Source organism: Microtus pennsylvanicus, chromosome 11, assembly GCF_037038515.1.
Source record: "Microtus pennsylvanicus isolate mMicPen1 chromosome 11, mMicPen1.hap1, whole genome shotgun sequence".
Lineage (NCBI taxonomy): Eukaryota > Metazoa > Chordata > Mammalia > Rodentia > Cricetidae > Microtus > Microtus pennsylvanicus.
The window spans coordinates 38,254,602-38,273,527 of record NC_134589.1 but is presented as its reverse complement, the minus strand read 5'-3'; the positions used below and the strand labels follow the sequence as shown (position 1 = coordinate 38,273,527).

The following is an 18,926-nucleotide window of genomic DNA, read 5'->3' as shown; positions in this document are numbered from 1 at the left end:
CTTTTGAAACAGGGTCTCCCCATGCAGCCTTGGATGGCCTAAAAGTCTCTATATAGACGAGGCTGGCCTTAGACTCACAGAGATCCTTTTGCCTTTGCCTCCATTCCATGATGTTGGCATTAAAGGTGTGTGTCACCATGTCCAGCTGTACTCACTTTAAATTAGGCTATCCCGTACACACTCATTGTGAGCATGTTAGCTTAGTTCATTATTGTCTAAAATTTCTATTGTGTTTTACTTACTTTTATCACTTTTCCTATTTTTTAAATTTTATTTATTTATTTTAGTTGTTTTTATTGAGCTACATGGTTTTTCTCTGCTCCCTTCCCTTTCTCTTTCCTCCTCTTCTGCCCTCTCCCATGGTCCCCATGCTCCCAGTGTACTCAGGAGATCTTGTCTTTTTCTACTTCCCACGTAGATTAGATCCATATATGTCTCTCTTAGGATCCTTATTTTTAAAGTTTTTATACAAGTATATATTATATGCTTAATGTATCCACCCTATACCCTCAATCTCCCTCTTCCTGCCCATCTACCCTCCTGATAGTTCCCTTTCTTGCCCTAAAAAGCTTTATTTCTGCTTTCATGTCATATATACATACCTGATTTAATATATTTATATAGAACCTAGGAACCAGGAATGAGAGAAAACATACAATATTTGCCTGAGACTGTCTTAACTTGCTTAATACTATTATCTTCAGTTGTATTCATTTTCCTGCAAATTGGTGTTGGTTAACTAATCTGTGAGCTCTTCACTGGGACAGACTATTTCTCCCTCAGTATTTCCTTGTCTATGGCTGAGGCCCCAGGAGATTTCCGCCTTCCATAGTAGCACATTATCCGTGCTGCCCTTGTTCAGTCAGCACATTGATGGGGCTTCATAGGTGAAGCGTCTATTCTATTACATTCCTAGGAGATGCAATTTCACATCAAAGTTCCTGTTCCGCGGACTCTTACAGTCTTTTCGCCCCCTCTCTTCCATTTTGGCCCCCCAAATCTTAGGCACAGGAGTTGTGTTGTAGACGTTTCGGTTGCGACTGGACACCACATGGTCGCTTGTTCTCTGCAGTTTGATTGGTTGTGGCTTTCTGTGATGATCTCCATCTGTTACAAGGAAACATTTCTTTAATGAGTAAGACCTATACTTCTCTGTGGGTATAAGGATAAATATTTGAACTGTAGTTAGGAATTGTGCTGGTTTAGAAAAGTGGCAGTTAGCCGGTTGTGGTGGCGCACGCCGGTAGGATTTGCTGAAGGAGGCAGAGGCAGGAGGATCACGAGTTCTAGGCCAGCCTGGGCTATACATTAAAAAAAAAAAAGAAAAGTGGCAGTTATAGGTTCTCCTCCATGTTCAATGACTTCACTGGCCCCAGGTATTTGGCTAGGTTTCTAGTACCAGGCAATATGATAGACATATCCTAAAAATTATATCAACATATAAAATGTCTTAAACAGAAGTAAAAACATGCATTCAAATAATCTAACAAAATAACTTTGCATAGGTGTACAAATATTGTAAACAGAAATAGGAGCATATTCAATAAAACAAATATAATTTGAACTTGTATCAATATACAAGAATCTATACCAATGTAAATTGTCCATAAATAATGGCTCACAAGTATTCAATCTACTACTCATTATTATTATTATTAGTGTAAGTTCACACTAATCTACCTAGCATCCCATTCAATTTTTCTTCTTTTTTTTTTCAGCCACTATATGGTGTCCATAACTCTAAGGACAAACTTTGTTGGGAGAAGGTATATTGTCTTCTAGAATTGCTTCCAGCTGTCATGGGTGCGATGTTCTTTCTATGGGATCCTGTGAAAGTAAAACAATGGGTGTCTTGTATAATTTCAAATGATCTCTGAGTAGTCAATAGGGTTTTTCTAAAGTTCTTATTTGGAGTTCTGGTCAGAATGTTGTAAGAAGGTGCACCATTTCATCAGCTGGTACCAAAAACTGGTCTTAAAAGCACTATCAGCATCATGATGTCATCTCAACCATATAGCATCACGGTTGTGAAGCCCCATTGTCTTCCTGGAAACTTCATAGATTATTGCAGGAAAATCTACTATTCATTGTGGAAAACTTACACATTATTCATGTAGACATGTATTCAATGAAAGATATGATACAGACAAAATAGGCATGGAGAAAAGTAAGTTTTTTAAATTCTTTCTGACCCATATTAGATGGCTCCTGACATGAGACAGAAACTGAATTTTTCTTCTAACAACATGCTCAGATTTAGAGAAGTGTTGGAAGAGGCTGCTTGTTTGTTCCCAGCTTCCCAGACTCAAAATAACCACACATACACTATATTATTTGCAATAAGGTTTGGCCAATAGCTTACGCGTATATCTAGCTTGCTCTTATATCTTTAACCCATATCAATTAATCTGTATTTCACCACATGGCTGTGGCTTACCAGCAAGCTTCCAGTGTGTCTGTCTCCAGTGGCAGCTACATGGCATCTCCTAACTCTATCTTCTTCCTCCCAGCACTCGGTTTAGTTTTCCCTGCCTAGCTCTACTCTGCCCTATCACAGGCCAAAGCAGGATTTTTATTCATTACCAATAAAAGCTACACATATACAGAATGACCTCCCACAGAGAAGGATTAGCCATTATCAACTCCAAAGACAGCTCTATATATTTATAAATATATGTGTGTATACACACACACATATATATGTATACACACACACACACACACACACACATATATATATAAAACCTGTCCTCATAAGTCATATTCCTTTCTGCCTGATGATCCTTTCTGGATAGCTATTTTTTTACTCTTCACGTGTCTAAAAGTCCAGGATCTCTTGACTTTTTGAAGATGTTGAATTTTCCTGTAAAGATAAGAACAGAACCCTACCCAAACTCTTATGAGGTTTTCTTACCACCTGTATGGTTGTCAGCTCTGTGGATGAGCTGAGCTGTCATTTCTCTTTCTCAAGAGTTTCTCTTTTTCTTTCTTTTTTTTTTAAGATTTATTATATAACATTCTGCCTCGATGTATGCCCACACACCAGAGGAGGGCACCAGATCTCAATACAAGATGGCTGTGAGCCACCATGTGGTTGCTGGGAATTGAACTCAGGACCTCTGGAAGAGCAGACAGTGCTCTTAACCACTGAGCCATCTCTCCAGCCCCAAGAGTTTCTCTTTTTTAAAGCAAATCTTTATTAATTTTGGTGGTATCCATAGTTTTTCTTCTCCTGTGGAAACAAGAATAAAACCCCTTCCCCAATGTAGCATATCTGCTGGTTTCCATTGTGAGGTCAACACATCCTTGAAATACATTGGCTGATTTAATTCAGAAGGGTTTTTTTTATTATCCAATGTCTCTCTGCTACTGTTGTTCCTTTCTCATTAGTATTAAGAAAATTCAAGGTTAGCCGGGTGGTGGTGGTGCATGCCTTTAATCCCAGCACTTGGGAGGCAGAGGCAGGCGGATATCTGTGAGTTCAAGACCAGCCTGGTCTACACGAGCTAGTTCCAGGACAGGCTCCAAAGCCACAGAGAAATCCTGACTCGAAAAACCAAAAAAAAAAAAAAATTATGCAATGTATTTCTGGGGGTATTTTTCATCCCTTTCTGTTTGTGTAATGTATCCTTTATAGTTCAATTTGATCTTTTTATAACTGCCTGACCTGTATGATTGTTTGGTATACCTGCAATATACTTTATATTATAATAAGCAAAAAACATTTCGTATTCTTAGACACATATGCTGGACCGTTGTCTTTATTTGTGCAGCTATACCAATGATGGTCATAACTTCTAAATAAATGCATAATTACTGAATCAGCCTTTTCTGAGCTCAAGACAGTTGCCCACTGAAAACCTGAGTAAGTGTCAATGGTGTGGTGCACATATTTTAATTTTCCAAATTCTGTAAAGTGAAACACATCATCTGCCAGATCTCATTCCTTTGAGTACCCTTTGGGTTACTACCTGCAGGTAATGGTATTTGGTTATAGAAAAAGCAAGTAGGATATCTCTTTATAATCTCCTTAGCTTGTTGTTATGTAATAAGAAACTTTCTTTAAACCTTTGCTATTGACATGATTTTTTTTATGAAATTCTAAGGCCTTCAGCACACTTTCAATCAATATTTGATCAGTTTCTGCATTACCTTGTGCTAGAGAACCTGGAAGCCCCATATTGGATTGGATGTGTGTTTATGTATAAGGAAAATCACATAAACCTTGCAGAATACCATCCATAGAATAAGCAAAAATAATTATTGAACTCCTGGATAGCTATGTTATTGGTAATTGTTTTTGTAGCTTTACAGATCTTACCTGTCCTAAGGTAATTACAGTGAATTGGAGTAGGTGTAATAATCATTACCGGCCAGCAGGTGTTGCAGTTGTAGCCTCATGGCCGAGAGATGCAAGCCATGGTGGACAGTCCCAATTTGGTTTTTGCCTGTGTTAGAGAGGAACAGAAACAGGAGTCGCGGGAACAAGAGAGTAGGAGAGCTGGGCAGACCGGTTGTTTTCTCTGGGTACCCAAAAAGTCACACCCCTACCTGGTCCAGTCTCTTAAAGGTCATTAGCTGAAGGAGGTTTCCCATCAGAACCTCTTGCTATAAAAAAAGAAAAAAGGGGGCCGGGCGGTGGCGGCGCACACCTTTAATCTCAGCACTCGGGAGGCAGAGGCAGGCGGATCTCTGTGAGTTCAAGCCCAGCCTGGTCTACAAGAGCTAGTTCCAGGACAGGCTCCAAAGCCACAGAGAAACCCTGTCTCAAAAAACCAAAAAAAAGAAAAAAGAAAAAAAAAGAAAAAAGGGGCTGGAGAGGTGGCTCAGCAGTTAAAAGCACTGACTGTTCTTCCCAGAGGACCCTGGTTCACTTCCCAGCACCTACAGGGTGACTCACAACTGCCTGAAACTCTAGTTCCAGGGGATCCAATAATCTTACACAAACACACATGCAGACAAAACACCAATGCACGTAAAATAAATCATTAAAAGTTTTTAAAAAGAAAGAAAAAAACTGACTGGGACTAGAGATATGTCTTAGTAGTTGGAAGTAATTGATTTTTCACATGAATGTAGGGAATTTTTCTCTATTTTGCCAGTCAGCTCCCAAATAATATTAATTATGAACACTTGGCCTTAGCTTAGGCTTGTTCCATGAGCTCTTATAACTTAAATTAACCTATTTATACTAACCTACATTTTGCCTCATGGCTTTTTACCATTTTCATTCTGTATGTCCAACTCCTTCCAGGACTCTTTGGTGTCTCTCTGCACCTCGATTATCTCCTCCTCCTCTTCTTTTTTCTTTGGGGGGGGATTTATTATATTTATTATGTATACAGTGTTCTGTCTGCATGTCTGCCTATAGACCAGAAGAAGGCATCAGATCTCAGTATAGATGGTTGTGAGTCACCATGTGGTTCTGGGATTTGAACTCAGGACCTCTGGAAGAGCAGTCAGTGCTCTTAACTGCTGAGTCATCTCTCCAGCTCCCAACTCTTTCTTTCTTTCCCTGGAAATCTCACCTATACCTCCTGCCTAGCTATTGGCCATTCAGCTTTTTATTACATAAGTCACAGCAAATACATCTTCACACATTGTACAAATATCCCACAACAGATAATCTCAGTTCATTTCAGAACCCACATGGTGGCTCACCAGCATCCATAACTCCAGTTCTAGGGAATCCAATACCTTCTTCTGATCTTCTCAGATACCACACATGAACATGGTGCACAGACATACATGCAACCAAAAATCCATACACATAAAATATAAAAATAAATCTTTAAAAAATACCCCACATATTTCTGTCATTTTAAGCTACCAGGTTTGTGGTAATTTGTTAGGACCATCACCGGAAAATAAATCCTGGCTGGACAGTGGTGGTGCCTGCCTTTAATCCCAGCACTCAGAAGTCAGAGTCAGTCGGATCTCTGTGAGTTCAAGGCCAGCCTGGTCTACAAAGTGAGTTCCAGGACAGCTAAAGATACACAGCGAAGGGGCTGAAGAGATGTTTCAGAGGATAGGAGCACTGACTGCTCTTCCAGAGGACTCAGGTTCAACTCCCAGCACAGGGCAGCTCACACCTGTCTAGAACTCCATTTTCAGGGGATATGACACCTCACAAAGACATACATGCAGCTAAAACACCAATGCACAAACATAAAATAAAAATAAATTATTTTTAAAAAGATACAGAGAAACCCTGTCTCGAACCCTCTCCCCCACAAAGGAAAGAAAAGAAATCCTGTCCCTAAATTAAGTCAGTAAAGCGGGTGTGGTGGTGCATGCCTGTAATACCAACACTTGGGGGCGGGGGTGGAGTCAGGAGGATCAAAGGTTCAAGACCAGCAACACCTATGCAGAGGTTTGAATGAAAATGGCCCCCTATTACCCACGCCGACGTGATAGCTCACGTTCCAAATGACACTCGTTTCTGACTCCTGCAGGCTCTGCACTGACATAGTGCACAGACAAACACGCAAGGAAAACGCACATGCACAATCATAAATAAATTGATTTAAAAAACTTTGTCTTGAGTTCGAGACCAGCCTGGTCTACAAGAGCTAGTTCCAGGACAGGCTCCAAAGCCACAGAGAAACCCTGTCTCGAAAAACCAAAAAAAAAAAAAAAAAAAAAAAAACAAACAAAAAACTTTGTCTTTAAAAATGTTCAACATAGGGGTCTCTCGCCTCTCTCCCTTCCCCACTCTCTACCGAGGCAAGCGTAAAATCACTGTGCCTAACAGTCGCCAGGAATCCCATGAACAGAGTATTGTAGGGAGAAGAAAAACAGCATCGCTCGCTCTCTGTACAGAACAACACAGCCCTAACTCGTAGACCACAGGCCCGGTAGCCTAGAAGCACCGGGAAAGCAGCCTCCGCCATTACGACAGCTCCACCCCTTGCCTTTCACCTCGCCCTTCGATTGGCTGCTCTTCATATCAGCCCCGCCTTACAGCTCTCACGTGAATCTCTGGTTGCCGCGGGATTGGCTGTTTAGTGCGCGTGGGGCTGTGGGAAGCACACCGGCAGAGGAGCAGGGCGCGGGAATCCTGTGTGGCCAGGTCGCAGTGTCCCAGAACTGGGTTCCGTCATCCTCTGCAGACGGGAGGTGTTTCCTGACAGTCTTGGTACAAGACTGCGGAATGAGGAGTCCAGGCTGGGTGCCGATTCAAGGTCCCACCCTGGCCTCAGTCTTCTTCCCCACCAAGGATGGCTTCTGTCTCTCGAAGTTGGTGGGGTTTGGACTTTTATCTCTTTTTTGCTTTGAGGAGGTACTGTGTGTGAGCACTCGCTGGCCAGCAAAGGGATCTGTGCAGAGCGCCATGTGTTAGAGGATAGGCGAATGAGAGCTTGGAGATACCCGAGGTGTGGTCCTTGCCCGCGTGACCGGTTGGAGGTAAACTGGCATTATAAATTGTGCTGCTTTTCTAATTGAGGACCATAGGGCTGACTGGGGTCATTTTATTGTACTCAGGCTAGTAACAGTCAGCCTCGAAATCAGTGAGATGGGGCTGGTGGGGGAGATGGAGCTGGGGGGGGGGTACTGGTGAACTGCTGCGTATTTAGTGGGTGTTGATTGCTGTGACGGAAGAGAAAACTGTGGAGGTCAGAGGAAATTAAATAAGGCAGTTCAGGGCACTTAACAGAAAAGGAGATATCAGAGTAGCTCCAATAGTATCCCCAGCCATTCTCACATGAAGAGCGGGAAGAAGCTTCAGGTGGACTGTGTAGAGACAGAGAACTAGGGAACGTGCTGGGCATGGCAGGAGCTTGGGTTCAGTTCCCATGTCTGCAGGGATCTTTAAGTGGAATTGGTTCCACGAACTCTGCTTCCGTAATTCAGAAGAAGGTCGGAGCCTTCCTTTGGGATTAATTGGGATAAAGCCTCATGCATAAAGTGGCAGTTCGGAGGGTCACTACTGGGGAGGCAGAACTGAGCTGGAGGAAGGGTTTCCATTGAAGGGAAGGCACAAGGCCAAATTGAGTAGATCTAAGAAGTTACAGATAGTCTGGGTTGGGTGGTCTATAAGAGTTGTTAGGGTTATGCTATTAATTAGATAAGAACAAACGTGGATTAATTTGGATTCAATTTTTTTTTTAAAAAAATGCAGGGTCTGTATTGCCCACCCTGGCCTCAAACTTAGGATTCTTCTGCCTCAGCCTCCCAAAGCAGTAGGATTTCAGGTGTACACACCACTACACCTGGCTTGAATTTTGTTTTGTTTGGGGGTTGTTTTTGTTGTGATGGTTCTGGGACTTGACCTGTGGTTTCACTTGTGGTTTTGAAATCCCTTGGAATGCCAAGCAAAGAAATTTGGATTTTATTTCCTGGGCCATGGGGAGTAATTGGATGCTTGTAGCTGCTGAATCACACTTTTATAGGTTTTTGGTCTGTGTATATGTGTTGGAGCCCAGGGAAACTAGAGACAGGAGACCCATTGAATCACAATGTTGTCAAGGTGATGGGTTTAAAGTCAGTTATTGGTCCTATGCAAGAGGTACTAGTGTTCTTAAATGCTGAGACATCTCCCCGGTTCCAGTAGTTTCTCCTATGTTAGGAAAAGGCAGGAGTTGAGAAGTTAAGAGGTAGAAAAATAGAAACCTGGTGTTCAGACCAATTCTCTTCCTCATTCTGCTGTTAATTGCTATAGAGCGTTAGCAGAGCCTAGCCTCTCAGAGATTTTGAACTGAAATTAGAAGATTCTGATAGAAAAATTTGTGTTGAATAGTTTGTTCACTAGGTTTTCCTGCGTTGCTCAGGCCTCTAACTCCTGTGCTCAAGTGATCCTCCTGTCTGACCCTCTAGAGTAGCTGGAACTACAAGCATTTTGACTATATATATTTTTTTTATTTTTGATAGCAGCTGAATTCCATGTTAATTGATTTATAATTTTGTAGAGAATCTTTTCTACAGGTATTACTTTAAATTAGGCTATAAGTCTCTTCACAAATATTCCTAAGATTTTGTCCAAATAAGTGGAGATTGGACTCATTTAAATAACAAAAATTTTTGTTGTTAATTTGAGACAGGGTCTTGCTATGTAGCTCTGAGGGCTGTCCTGGAATTATGTAGACGGCAAACTCACAGAGATTCAACAGTCTGCCTCCCAAGTGCTGAGATTAAGGGAGGCATGTACCACCATGCCTGGCTCTAAAAAAATTTCTGAGTGATATCTCACTACTCTGTGTTGTGAAAACAGAAAAGCCCCCTGCCCAATTACTTACCGCATAGCAGAAAGTATTTCTAAAAAAGGTCTAAGGAAAGTAGCTCTTTTGGTATGCAAGTCTAAATTCTTTTTGGGTATGAAAGTAGGCATCCTAGGTCACCCAGGAAGGTTAAATGAGATGATGCAATGATGAGTGAAGTATAGTCTGACCTGGTATTGCCATTGCTCTGGCACTGGCTCTGACCAGGACATGATCCCTTAATCTTCTCTCTGAGCTGATTGTGCGTGTCCTGCCGCCAGGTGTATTTGAACCTGTGTGGATCCTAGCTTATGATGTGTATTCTTCTGTAGCCTTGAATTACTGATACTTTCATGTTTTCCTTCTTAGGTCCAGGTGAGAAATCAGGGTTGAAAACGTCATGGAGGATTCATCCTTTCTGCCCTGAATCGGAACCAATTCTTCATTGATTTATTACTGTATTAAAAGTGTTGTAATAAACAATGGTATTTGTTTGGGTTAGACCTTTGTTATGATAGGTTTTACCAGATCTTGTAAAAGACCATGGTCTCTCCTTCTGGTATATGTGAATGTTAATATTTTTAGTCCACAGGATGGTCTGTCCATTTTAAAAGCTAATAAAGTTGTTTCATCTTCCTGGTGCCAGAGAATATGAGTCACAGTATTTTTTTGTTTGTTTGTTTGTTTGTTTTTCGAGACAGGGTTTCTCTGTGGCTTTGGAGCCTGTCCTGGCACTAGCTCTTATAGACCAGGCTGGTCTCGAAGAGTCACAGTATTATACCAAGCATTTACAAATTATTTTCGTTCATCCTACATTAAAGATTTTCCAAAAGCCATTTCTTCATCAGCTTGTCCACCTACTGTCATAAATTTCCCTAAATAGGCAACTGATCTGTTGTGTTTCTGGTAAATGCTATTTCATACAAGGCAGTATTATTGTTAGAACAGAATTTTTGTTCTGATTATTGGATTTGTCTTTTTAATAAGCAAAACTTAAATCAATACAGGAATACTTCAAGAACTCAAAGGTGATCTGTATGAAAATTTATTTTAAACCCCTGAAGTAATCATGACAGCATGGAACAATTCTTTCCCAGAATCCTGTATTGTTAAAATTTACTTAAATGTTTCATAGAAACTTTCATAATACCCAGGATGATTCATGTCAATTGAGCAAACTGTCAATTGAGAAAACTCCTAAGAGCAAGCAGAAAGCTTTTGCTCCTCATTGAGTATTCACTAGGTAAGCATTCGGTAAACATTCCGTAAGTATTTACTGCATCTCACCATTGCTTGCTAGCTTTCATTCACATGGAAATTTCCAGACTCAAGTTCCAAGAGAGACAGGTGTGAGCAATTATCTGCTGATAATTAGCGGATGTTAGTAAGTCAAGGTATTTGGAAGGGGTTGCTTCTCTAAAATGTCCCTAAGTATTTCTAGAAAGAAGTCCTTGTTTCATATTGTATGTAGTCTGATGAAGACTACACGCTACTTCTTCACGGGTAAAGAAATACCTTCTAAAGAGAAGGCCCGTTTACCAGACCACCTGTCGTGTAAGGTCTAACCTGGGTTTGCCTGTGAGCTTGTGTCCTTAATCATAGCCTCTCACTTTCATTTTACTTTTTTGACAGTCTCCCTCTGGTGGCCTTGAACTCAAAAATCCTGTCTCTGCCTCCTGGGTGCGGATACGACACATATTTCAGCTGCCACATTCAACTGAAAACCCTCCTCTTGAGGACAAGCAACAACACTTAGAGGCCTTCTTTAGTCCACGTCCACATTGGCCCTCACGCCGCCTGTAATCCTGATTCTCCTGCTTAACCAGCTTGGTAGAGAGCAAAAAGTTAGGATCAAGTGGATATGTCCTTTTAAAGGAATCCATATAGTTACTGAAAATAACTGCAGTTATGAATTAGGGAAGTATCAGTGTTGTTTGCCACACTGAAACAATCTTGCGGCCTACAGTCCAGAACTTGAGCTGTGAGATACTCTGCTGATCTCGTTCAGTTCTCTGGAGAGTAGAGTTTAATTAGATGCTGGACTTCCGTGGGATAGCCTGTGATGGGGCAGGCTTGGTGACTCCTCACATAATTAAATACACAGCGGTAACAGAACACATAGCCAGAGGTGGCAAGAACTGTATCATTCACCCGGGTTTTACGGCAGAGCGGGCACACTGTCTTCATTTTGGGTAACAGGGGCGAATCCGGGTTGTAGTCTAGGTGTACAGGTGGCGGTGGGGTAGGCAGAGCAGTCAGTGATTTGATGGTTTCTTGGTTCTCAGAAGAGTACCACCAGTCAAGGAACTGCAGGAAGAACACCCCCACGGAAAGGCCAGTGGAGAGGGACAAGGCGACACCTCCCACAGCTTTCTTCAGAGCCGACTTTATCCTCTCACCAACGCTGTTGGGAAAGAGAGCAAAGGGCATAGAAAAAAAAATAGCTTATTTGGGTGTGATCACAGAGTCACCAAGTGTAGTTCCAGGGAGTCACTGGTTTGGAGATGGAGCGCTCCTGGACTGGAGGGTCTGTTGTAAACCTTTCACTCCCATCGACTGCTAGATGTACACCTAAGAAAAGCTTTATTGTATGTTTGTGTCTGCTTGTCTATATGCGCATGCAGGTACCAGTCGGGTCAGAAGATCTGGAGTCACAGGCAGCTGTGAGCTGCCAAATGTGGCTGCTGGGCATTGAACTCTGATCCTCTGGAAGAGCAAGCAGTGCATGCCATCCACACAACCACTGTGCCATCTCTCTAGCGCCCCCAGCTGCAACAAAAGATTAGGCTTTGATCTGAGGAAGGCATTAAAGATGAATTTATAGAATTTTAAGATGGAAGATAATTCACCAAGAAGAAGAAATATTTGACCTAAAAAGTAATTTAGCGGCAAAGAGATGCATATATCTTTGAACTTGTGGGAGAATAAGCATTGGTGGAGGTGGTTCATGGATAAGAACATTTAAGCCAGGCGGTAGTGGCACACACCTTTAATCCCAGCACTCGGGAGGCAGGAGCAGATGGTTCTCTGTGAGTTCTAGGCCAGCCTGGTCTACAAGAGCTAGTTCCAGGACAATTAGGACTGTTACACAGAGAAACCCTGTCTCGAAAAAAGAAAACATTTAGAATTGTATGTTCTGCATTGAGTCTTGGTTCTACGTCTTCTAGCCGTTGGTTCCCCCAACTATTAACTGAAGCCATTGCATTTAACTTAGCAGTCTGTGATGAGGCATAAGATAATGTACACAAAGTAAATACCTCCCATGGAGCCTTGCATACACCAGGCATGCAGCAAGGTGTACCTATTATGATGAGAAACATTACCAGAAAGGTGGTCCTTGTTTATGGATGTGAGGAGTGATTTTGCTATGACAATGTCATTAATAACTGGCGCAAACCAGATGATTGACGTACAACTTTAAATCTTGTTAACGGAAGGGTTTTAGACAACGTTAAGGTCTTACCTTCTGACAGGGTCCTGCATCGCACTGGCTTCAGAGAGTCTGTGTGCAATAGCTTGCATGTCCTGAGCTGTCAGTCGACCTAGCCGAACTCCAGCCAGTTTCAGCAGGGGCGAGTGATGCTCCGCTTTTCCTAGGATGTATCTAAGTTGCTGTGTAAGAAACCAGCCTTCCCAGGCCATATTAACAAACGGGTATGCCGCCAGGAAGGCTCTGTAGAATCGTTTCCAGTGAGAAGAAGGGGGGTGAATAGAGTATTCGTCCTCCTCTCTCAAGCTAGAAGCCAGCTTCTCTAGCTTCACTTTCAGATAGGGGAGAAGAACTAGGAACACGGTGGACTTCCAAAGGTGCTCCCTGGGAAGCCCAGCGCTGGCCGGTCGCTGAAGCTGCTGTGAGCTCCCTGCTACAATCCGCTTTAAGCCATAGAAATGTTCAGAAAATGAGGCACTGGTTCTGGAAAGGTAATGCTGCTGGAGTAGAAGGTCTAGCAGGGTGAAGATTTCGTCAAACCACCTCCAGAAGAAGCCATAGTGTGCAGGATTGGATTCTGCAAGAACCTGAGGCAAAAACAAGATTCATTTCAGGACCGTCTTCCATTTGTGTTCACATTAGCTTATTCCTTCTAAAGTCAACACACCTAGCTGAAATAACTCGCTTTGGGGGTATAGCCTAAGCTCCCTGAGGTCCTAGAAATTGTACAGGGCTCTTTGGATGCAAATTAAGCCATGGATAAGAATGACACTTTGGTCATTGCAAACTCCTGACTACTAATAAGATGTTTTGAGTTGCAGCCACTCGTTCCTGAAACCTTTCAGAGGAATAACACCTTACCTTGACCACATGCTGAAGAGCGGGTCGCACTGCTGTCATTAAACTGTCCTGCGCTACCACTTCAAAGATGGATGGCTGGTCGTCCGCCACCGAAGCAGTTGTGATATGAGCCCCGTGCTCAGCCATGGTATCCTGTGTGTACTGGGAGTCACGTTTCCCACAAACACTCTAAGGAGCATGAACCTGATTTCTATCAAACGGGTGCTGAGTCTTAATCTTTCTGCATGGCACCCGAAACTCCAAATTTAATTTTACAAGAGCAAACTCAACTGGGGTTTAAAAAAAAAATAAAAAGATTTATGGAGGCCGAGGGGAAGGGAGTCTCAAAATTGAGGGCTGTTAACTCCGAAGCTCGGGACGTGGCATGTGGGGGCTGGGGAATGACTTGTCAAATGCTGCACCTCACAGGGCAGACCGTGAGTGACTCGGAGCCAGGTGTGAGCCAAGGAACGTGTCGCTCGAGGTGCAGTTCGCAGCTGCGAGGCCCGGCGCCCGCTGGGAAGCGCCCGTCCTTGCTTGCTGACCTCGGGCGCGGTGCTGAGGACCCGTGACGCCACCTGCGAAGGGAGGTCTAGGCTTTGTGACAGACGCCGCACCCGGAAACAGAAGCTCTGAGGACCTCCGCACAGCGGGCGGAAGACAGGCGCTCTAGCATCGACTGTGGCCCTTAGCCGGAACCAGGGAACTCTATGACCAACCGGGACTTCCGCTTCCGTCCTCCTGACTTTAATGAGGCTACTGGCTAGTGTGGCGGGTGGGTTTGTTCCTGGTCATCTCTGCGCGGAGGCTTCGGTGGAGGGCCAAACTCCAGCCTCTCTGCAGAGCTGGGGCCCCTGCCCGACACCCCTATCCACGGGCGATCAAGCCAGGGGGAAAAAGATGAGCAGGTCCTTTCTGCGCAGACCCGACGCAGGTGGTGCTTAGTTCAAATTCTTCTATCTTCCCGAGAAGTTAGAGTCAGACTTTAACGTTTCTTATTGTCAGTTTTCAACAAGTTTCACTAAGATGAAAAAGTTTCTTCTTATCCACCAGAATTTAGAACGATTACTTTTCTTACTGGTAGCTTAAATTGTCTTCCATGTGTAAAATTAAGTTACTACTCAAGACACATTCTGCTAGAAGAAATTTGTTCCTGACACTGTAGCAACCTGATAGTCTAGCGGGAGCGGAGTTTTGATAGACTAGGGTACTTTTCGGTTTGTATACAAAAAGTAATCTGCCAAAGGGTTTGCAAAGTCCAGATTGTGTACTTTACTTCTTTTGAGTTGTGGGTGGAGGTTAATGGAATTTGGACGAGTTCAACGTCTCCCTGTAACTCCCAATTCCTTGGCTAAAAAGACCTTAGGACCTTAGAGTGTAAAAGTAGGCAATTGGTTTATACAATGAGAACCTTTTTAAGGTTGGGCTTAGTTGTTTCAACTTTAGAAGTTACCTGTATAGTTCTAGAATATGATTTATACTTTACTAGAATAGTTGTCAGGAAGTGCAACTTTTGAATTACTAAAACGTATTTTTTTAAAAAAAAATGTTTGTTTTAGCTTTAAAATGTTTCTTGCTGTGTACCTGTCCATGGCTGGTTTGGTAATCACTATGTAGCCCATACTCACAAAAATAAGAGAGCCCAAAAAGAACAGGACTATTTAACCATTTTAGAGTTCCATAGCAGGAATTAGCAAAATTTCATCCAAGTAACTTTGTTAAAATGAGTATCAAGCGTCGCTGTGCTGGTGAGTCCAGTTTTAACTGACAGGAAGTGCTGGCACCCACAGGTAATCTCAGCACCTGAGAGATTGGGCAGTGAGATCTTGAAACATGAAAAGGGGGAAAGGAGGAGAAAAAAGAAAATCCAGTTGAATAATCTTGGTTTAGAGTCTCATTTCATTCTTAGAGGAACAAGACATCTAGATGAATGGATCTATGAAATTACTCTTTTAAAAGGAAGCTGATTATTACATGAGAAAAGGAAGAGTTAAAAATAATGTCATGGTTGGGGATATAACTCAGTGGTACAGTATTTGCCCAACATGTATGAAGCCCTAGGATCCATCCCCAGTTCTGAGGGAAAAAATGGTGTCGATTTTTATTTTACTTTGGTAATGTGCCAGGTTTTAGTAAACAAATAATACATCAAAAACCTCACTCTCAAATGTGTAGTTTAATAAAAGACACATAAGGGATTGACCTTTCTTTTAGAAGGCATTAAAGGCTAAGCCTGACCATCAGTTTTGGAGATCTTAAATATATAATAAATATGTACACAGGAAATTATGTAATAAATTCTCAGAAAATAGCTATTATTCTTTTTTAAAAAATGCTGCAAGATCCCCGCGGCAGTAGGCAAAAGAAATGCTGTAGGTCCCAAATGGTGGCGGCAGACAGCGGGCCCTGGGAGCAGCCAGTCCCAGGCAGAGACAGCTGCTGGTCCCAGAGCAGTGGTGGCGGGCCATGTGGCAGCAGGCAGTGGGCCCCAGACAGAGACGGCTGCTGGTCCCTGAGCAATGGCTGGTTCCAGGCAGGGAGACACATGGTGGGCGAGCAGAAGACAGAAACATGGATAGACACGACATGCAGGGTGAGGTTGAATGTTTATTCAGGGGGTTATGGAGAAGGAAGGGTGAAGGGGGGGACAGAGAGAGAGGGAGGGAGGGAGGGAGAGAGAGAGAAGAGGAGAAAGAGACAGAGAAGGGGGGAAGCAGAGAAGTGGGGAGAGAGGCAGAAGCGAAGCTGCCTCTCTGAGAGGAAGATGGAAAAGAGAGAACCAGTTCAGGCCGGAAGCTGAAGATCAGCCTGCCTCAGCGGATGGGGAGGGGAATGGGTGTGGCTTGTCTCTTAAAGGGACCAAAACCATAACATTCCCAGGTCTTCCTTATAATAAAAAGCAAGCACGTCAAGGAAGCAGAAAAGGAAGGGCCCATATGGCAGCGGGCAGGTCAGAGGTAATGGGAGTGGGCGTGGCTTGTCCCTTAAAGTGACAGGAAAGCACAACAATAGCTAACTTGATTATACTTTTGTTTTTTCATTTTTGTTTTTTTTTTTTTTGAGAAAGGGCTTCTCTGTGTAGCCCTAGCTGTACTGGAACTCACTCTGTGAACCAGGCTTGCTTCGGTTTCTGTGAGTTCGAAGCCTGCTTGCTCCACAAAACGATTTTCAGGACAGCTAGGACTGTTACAAAAATAAAAAAGTTGGATTTCTGTAGTAGTCCTTAATAAATATTTGTTTAATGGTGAAGTGAGAGAAGCCAAAAGCAGCAGGGCAGAAGAGCCTCTAAGGTATATAGATTCAAAGTTCAAAAAAGATGAGTTCCATCACGCTAGAGGCAGAAACAAGAGGGGCTCCAGTTGCTGGCTACCCTGAACTACGTCGTCTGACACGTGTTTCTTGTTTTTAAAGCTAGCTTACACCACTTAAGTACCAAGACGAAGGGCGTGAGCAGGGTGGGGTGGGGTGGGGCACTATTAAGTTTCCCCAGTGATATTCAATATGGAGATTCGAACTCTGCTCTGAATATTTCTTAGACTCTTTAAGTCGCTATCTCCTAGTTCCTCTAGTCATGTAGTCAGTCGGTTTCTATAGCCTACAGACTTATGAATCCGACATATTACCTGAGGTTTGTGTTTAAGAAAATAGGGTATCCCACCCAGACTTTACAAAATTCTTGTTCACGGAAATAAATGCCGAGAATATCCACTAATTCAGCATATCCTTTGGGAAAGCCGCTTTGGCTTTCAAAGCCTTGGTCGACAGGCACTTCCCTGACCCAGAGATAAGGAAACCTTTCCGTTGCCTGGGCAACAGAGACACAGCCTAGTTGTTCGGTTCTTCCGCGCACCCGGATGACGTCACGCGGCGAGATTCTCTTACGCCAAAGCTTCCGGCCCACCATCTTTGTCCCTGGCAAATTGGGTTTTGCGCAGTGGCTTAGATCTAGAAAGAATCGTGACGCGCAGGAAACCGTTAAACTACCACCCGGGCCGTGCTCTCCGGCTGCCGCCACCACCCCGCCCTTGCCTCCGGTAAGTTCAAGGCGGCTGGCTTTGGGGTGTGTCCCTGACTGACTGGAGGTGGTTGTGAGGGAGGGGAACCCTAAGCCCGGTCGTAGGCGCGGGAGGAAAGAGAGATCCGCGGAGCGTGACGGTTGAGGATGGAGGGAGTCCTCGGGTGTGACCGTTGTGAGGGGGAAACCTGGAGAAAGTGCCTCCTCCGCGGTGGCCGTGGTGGCCCAGTCGGGTGCAACAGCTGGTAGTTGGGGGCTCCGGAGTGCCCCGGAGGGAGAGGGCTGAGGCCAGGGGTGTGGCGGCTAGCGGCTGGAGGCCGAGGGAGAACCTCCCTGCTTTCCCGTTTGTCATCTGTTCATTGAGAAGCCGGGACGTGTCCCGCACAGCAGAAGGAGAAAGGATTCCCTCGACGGTTTGGCCACGGAAACCGCTCTTGTCGCCCGTATTTGGGGTTTAAAGGCACCTCTCCCTACCTGCTGAAAACTGAACAGATCTCCAGAGTCTTGACTGGTAAAGAGAAAAGGGGACTAAATGTACTTCGAGGAAGGAAGGTGAAACCTGTATAATTGACCCCCTGTGTGAGAGGGGGCAATCTTAGTCCGAAATTGTTGGTTTCCCCCCTCCCCCACCTTTTCTTCCCTGTGGTTATCAGGAGCAGTCTAGTTTGAGCAAGGTTGTAAATGCTACTAGAAGTGAAAAAACTGGAATTTCCTGCTATTTATTCTTTGAATTCACAGAATGCATTAGCTTTCTGAGCAGCCTTCTGTTTAGGGGAGGGCTCCTATAAAACTCAGGTTATTTACTTCATTATGAAGTAGCATGAATGTGTCATGGATGCTTAATTGAATTTTTTTTTTTTAACTTTTAGAAGGGAGAGGGTTTTTGAATCGCCAAACAGTTTTGCAACCATTGTGGTTTAAAAGACAAAGGACACACAATAAGTTCAGAAAGGCAAGTTGACTTCGAAAGTGCTCTCAGTGAGGAGCACTTAAATTATTAATTGTAGTTGTGCTTAGCCTTAGGGTGCACTTACAGAGTAATAATAGAAAGCGGCAGGTGAAGGCGGTGCAGGGAGGGTAACACAGCTCAGTGGTGACTAAGTGAGGTGTAAAACCGGAGCTGGTCGCGGGTGTCTTGCAGGGCAGACTCCCGAGAAATGAAGGGGAGTGTGTTCTGCAAACAGCCTCCCTAAAGGTGGGTGATTAAACTTAATATAAAACAAATGTTTTGACCAATGAGGCCTCAAAGAAGTTCCCTTACAGCCTTTTCTTCTGAAAAGGACCATCATTTTAAACTGTTATGCCTTAGGCCCAAGTTCGAACCAAGTCAGACAAGGAATATTCCAGAGAGGACACCATCCCCTTTTTTCTTTCCTCCCAGGCTTGTTTCCTAGAATACCTTGGCATTTTCATAATTATTGGGCTTCTTTATGTATAATGCTAT

At 43.6% G+C, this 18,926-nt stretch overlaps 2 protein-coding genes and 1 non-coding gene across 8 annotated transcripts in view; 2 read left to right on the top strand and 1 right to left on the bottom strand.

Annotated features, from left to right (window-relative positions):
* The first annotated feature begins 9,359 nt into the window (after positions 1 to 9,359).
* LOC142832048 (Z30 small nucleolar RNA) lies at positions 9,360 to 9,456 on the top strand. Its single transcript, XR_012907141.1, has one exon. It is a non-coding gene; the product is annotated as a Z30 small nucleolar RNA (small nucleolar RNA).
* Positions 9,457 to 10,226: 770 nt separating this feature from the next.
* On the bottom strand, positions 10,227 to 14,068 carry Pex12 (peroxisomal biogenesis factor 12). The gene is made up of 3 exons (XM_075991341.1): positions 13,489 to 14,068; positions 12,661 to 13,214; positions 10,227 to 11,601 (listed from the first exon to the last, which is right to left on the bottom strand). The coding sequence occupies exons 1-3, from the start codon at positions 13,612 to 13,614 to the stop codon at positions 11,202 to 11,204; spliced, it is 1,080 nt and encodes a 359-aa protein (XP_075847456.1). The 5' UTR covers positions 13,615 to 14,068; the 3' UTR covers positions 10,227 to 11,201.
* Positions 14,069 to 14,210: 142 nt separating this feature from the next.
* Ap2b1 (adaptor related protein complex 2 subunit beta 1) overlaps positions 14,211 to 18,926 on the top strand; it is a 118,819-nt gene continuing 114,103 nt past the window's right edge. Inside the window, exons 1-2 of one of the 6 annotated variants that reach the window (XM_075991336.1) lie at positions 14,211 to 14,401; positions 17,202 to 17,501. The gene's annotated coding sequence lies outside the window, so the exon portion shown is untranslated. The other 5 variants (XM_075991339.1, XM_075991334.1, XM_075991338.1 and 2 more) reach the window with 5 other exon arrangements.